At 56.5% G+C, this 2,006-nt stretch overlaps 1 protein-coding gene across 1 annotated transcript; it reads right to left on the bottom strand.

Moving 5' to 3' along the window:
• Nucleotides 1–6: 6 nt before the first annotated feature.
• Nucleotides 7–2,006, bottom strand: TLCD2 (TLC domain containing 2). Its single transcript, XM_023762837.1, has 3 exons — nt 1,912–2,006; nt 1,663–1,745; nt 7–1,103 (listed from the first exon to the last, which is right to left on the bottom strand). The coding sequence occupies exons 1-3, from the start codon at nt 1,973–1,975 to the stop codon at nt 654–656; spliced, it is 597 nt and encodes a 198-aa protein (XP_023618605.1). The 5' UTR covers nt 1,976–2,006; the 3' UTR covers nt 7–653.

The following is a 2,006-nucleotide window of genomic DNA, read 5'->3' as shown; positions in this document are numbered from 1 at the left end:
TGGACACAGTAGGACTCAGGTGAAGTACAAACACAACAGTGGGGTTTTGAGAACCAGAAATATCAGCAGCAATCTCCATGACCCCGGTCTTTGGTCTCTTAGCAGCTGGTATGTCTACATAACTACTGGCTACAGATAGCACCCATGGTGTTCCCCTCCCACTGCCAGAATTTGGTCATAGGTGAGCTCTCTCTTCCCTCTGGCCTTACCCCGCTCCATACCAGATCTCTACTCCTAGTGAGACTTTACCTTCCCTCATCTGTCCCGGTGCTAAAGCAAAGGGTTTCTGTTCCCCTTGCCAGTTACGTTCAGTCTCAGGGGTCCTGCCACCCTTCATTGGTAGCACTGGCTGTACCTCTTGAATTAGTTTTCTGGAGAGGACTAATTACCTGATGATGAAATGCAACGAACGTTATCTGATGATGAAATGCAATGAACGTTAGCCCAGACTCCCAGCCACCCACCAACATTAGCATTGCTTCTCAGATCCTAGGCGTGGGGGAGGGGTATGAACTTGCTGGAAGAGGAACTGAGATACTGAAAATCCAGTCCAGTCCTTACCCCAATGGGGGGCTGTGCATTGAAGACCATCATCTCCTTGTCCCGGTCCGACCTCCCTCAAGACTGGCAGAAGAAGAACCCGAGGCTTCTTCCTAGTCTTTCAGGCCGAGAGGGGAACCATCCTTGGTGGCAGGCTCCCCATCGCATGTCCTGGTGACCCTAGTTTCCCTGTGCCCAGGGTTGGATGAATGAGGCCGAGGCCGCAGGACATCACTGATCAAAATGCGAACACCCTGTGAGATGCTCATGGCTCCCACAGTGGCCAGCCCGGTGCCACCAAGGACAACCAGAGCAGGAGGCACCTGGTGGTGGTGCTGGAGCAACCACAGGCTCATCCACCCCAGTGGTGCCAGGCGGAAGAGGGCCAGGGTGGCCAGGGTGGCCCAGCTGGCCACACTGAAGGCCAAGGATGGGGCCTGGCGAGAAAGCAGCAGCAACTTTCTTAGGTGCAGGCAGGCGGAGTTCAGCTCGAGGAGCAGAGACACCACAGAGAAGCCCACATAGTGGTCGGACAGAATGGCGGTGCCGAGGCAGCTCACTACCTGGGGAGCAAGGGCCAAAGGTTAGAAGACCTTCCGTGACCTACCACCCATCGCGTCCTAATATCCCAGTCCTCCCAAGCATGTTCTGGCATTCTTTCCCTGAAAACACCCAACTTTAGGCTTACCCTACGCCAGGAGCCTGCAAAGCTTTGAAACCATCTTTCTCTAGGATGGAAGCAGCCTTGGCCAGAGGCTGTCTTCTCTGGGGCTGCAGCATCTGCAGAGTAACCCCCCAACTTCCATCCTGGCCTTTCATGCCCCATTCCCACTCCCAATACTGGGGCTCCCTCCTTCTCAGAAAAGCTTCATGTTTAACATTTCTCAATCGACAGGACACCTGTGCGGGCGAATGCAAGCCCCTGAGGCAGTGCTCAGACTCGCAGCTGTGCCAGCAGGCAATCCCCGCCCCTCAATTCAGCCCAAGGTTGGGAGGACCAAGCCCAGGGGAGAGAGGGGTGTCAGAGGCTCTCTGGGAAGTCATGGGACACAAAGCTGATGAGAGATCGGGGTCTGCAGTCGGTACACCTCCCGTCCTGCCTCGCCTCTCCCTGAATCTCACCGCCAAATGGTGACAGAGAAGATCCCAGGCCTGGCCCAAGGTCTGGTTCTGCAGCATGTCGGCTCCGTCAGCCAGGAAATAACCTGTGGGGAAGGACGGCAGCTAGGGTACAGCCCGGAGAGAAATCTCCAGCCCCTGCCTTTCCCAGTGCTTTCCTCCCCCTCAGTAACGCGGACAGAAGCGCACTGGGATTACCGTTGGAAGCTGTTCCCCGCCCCCAAGCTGGCCCAGCCTTCCCTGCAGACTCACCCACAGATACAGCCACCAGCACCAAGGCCCAGCGCGGGTGGCCATGAATGGGGTCGGCGGCCATCTGAGGGTATAGCAACAGCCTAGAGGAGACG

The sequence above is a fragment of the Myotis lucifugus genome, unplaced genomic scaffold (genome assembly GCF_000147115.1).
Source record: "Myotis lucifugus unplaced genomic scaffold, Myoluc2.0 scaffold_262, whole genome shotgun sequence".
NCBI classification, from domain to species: Eukaryota; Metazoa; Chordata; class Mammalia; order Chiroptera; family Vespertilionidae; genus Myotis; species Myotis lucifugus.
The sequence above is the reverse complement of the archived record's forward strand: the minus strand, read 5'-3'. Positions and strand labels throughout refer to the sequence as shown.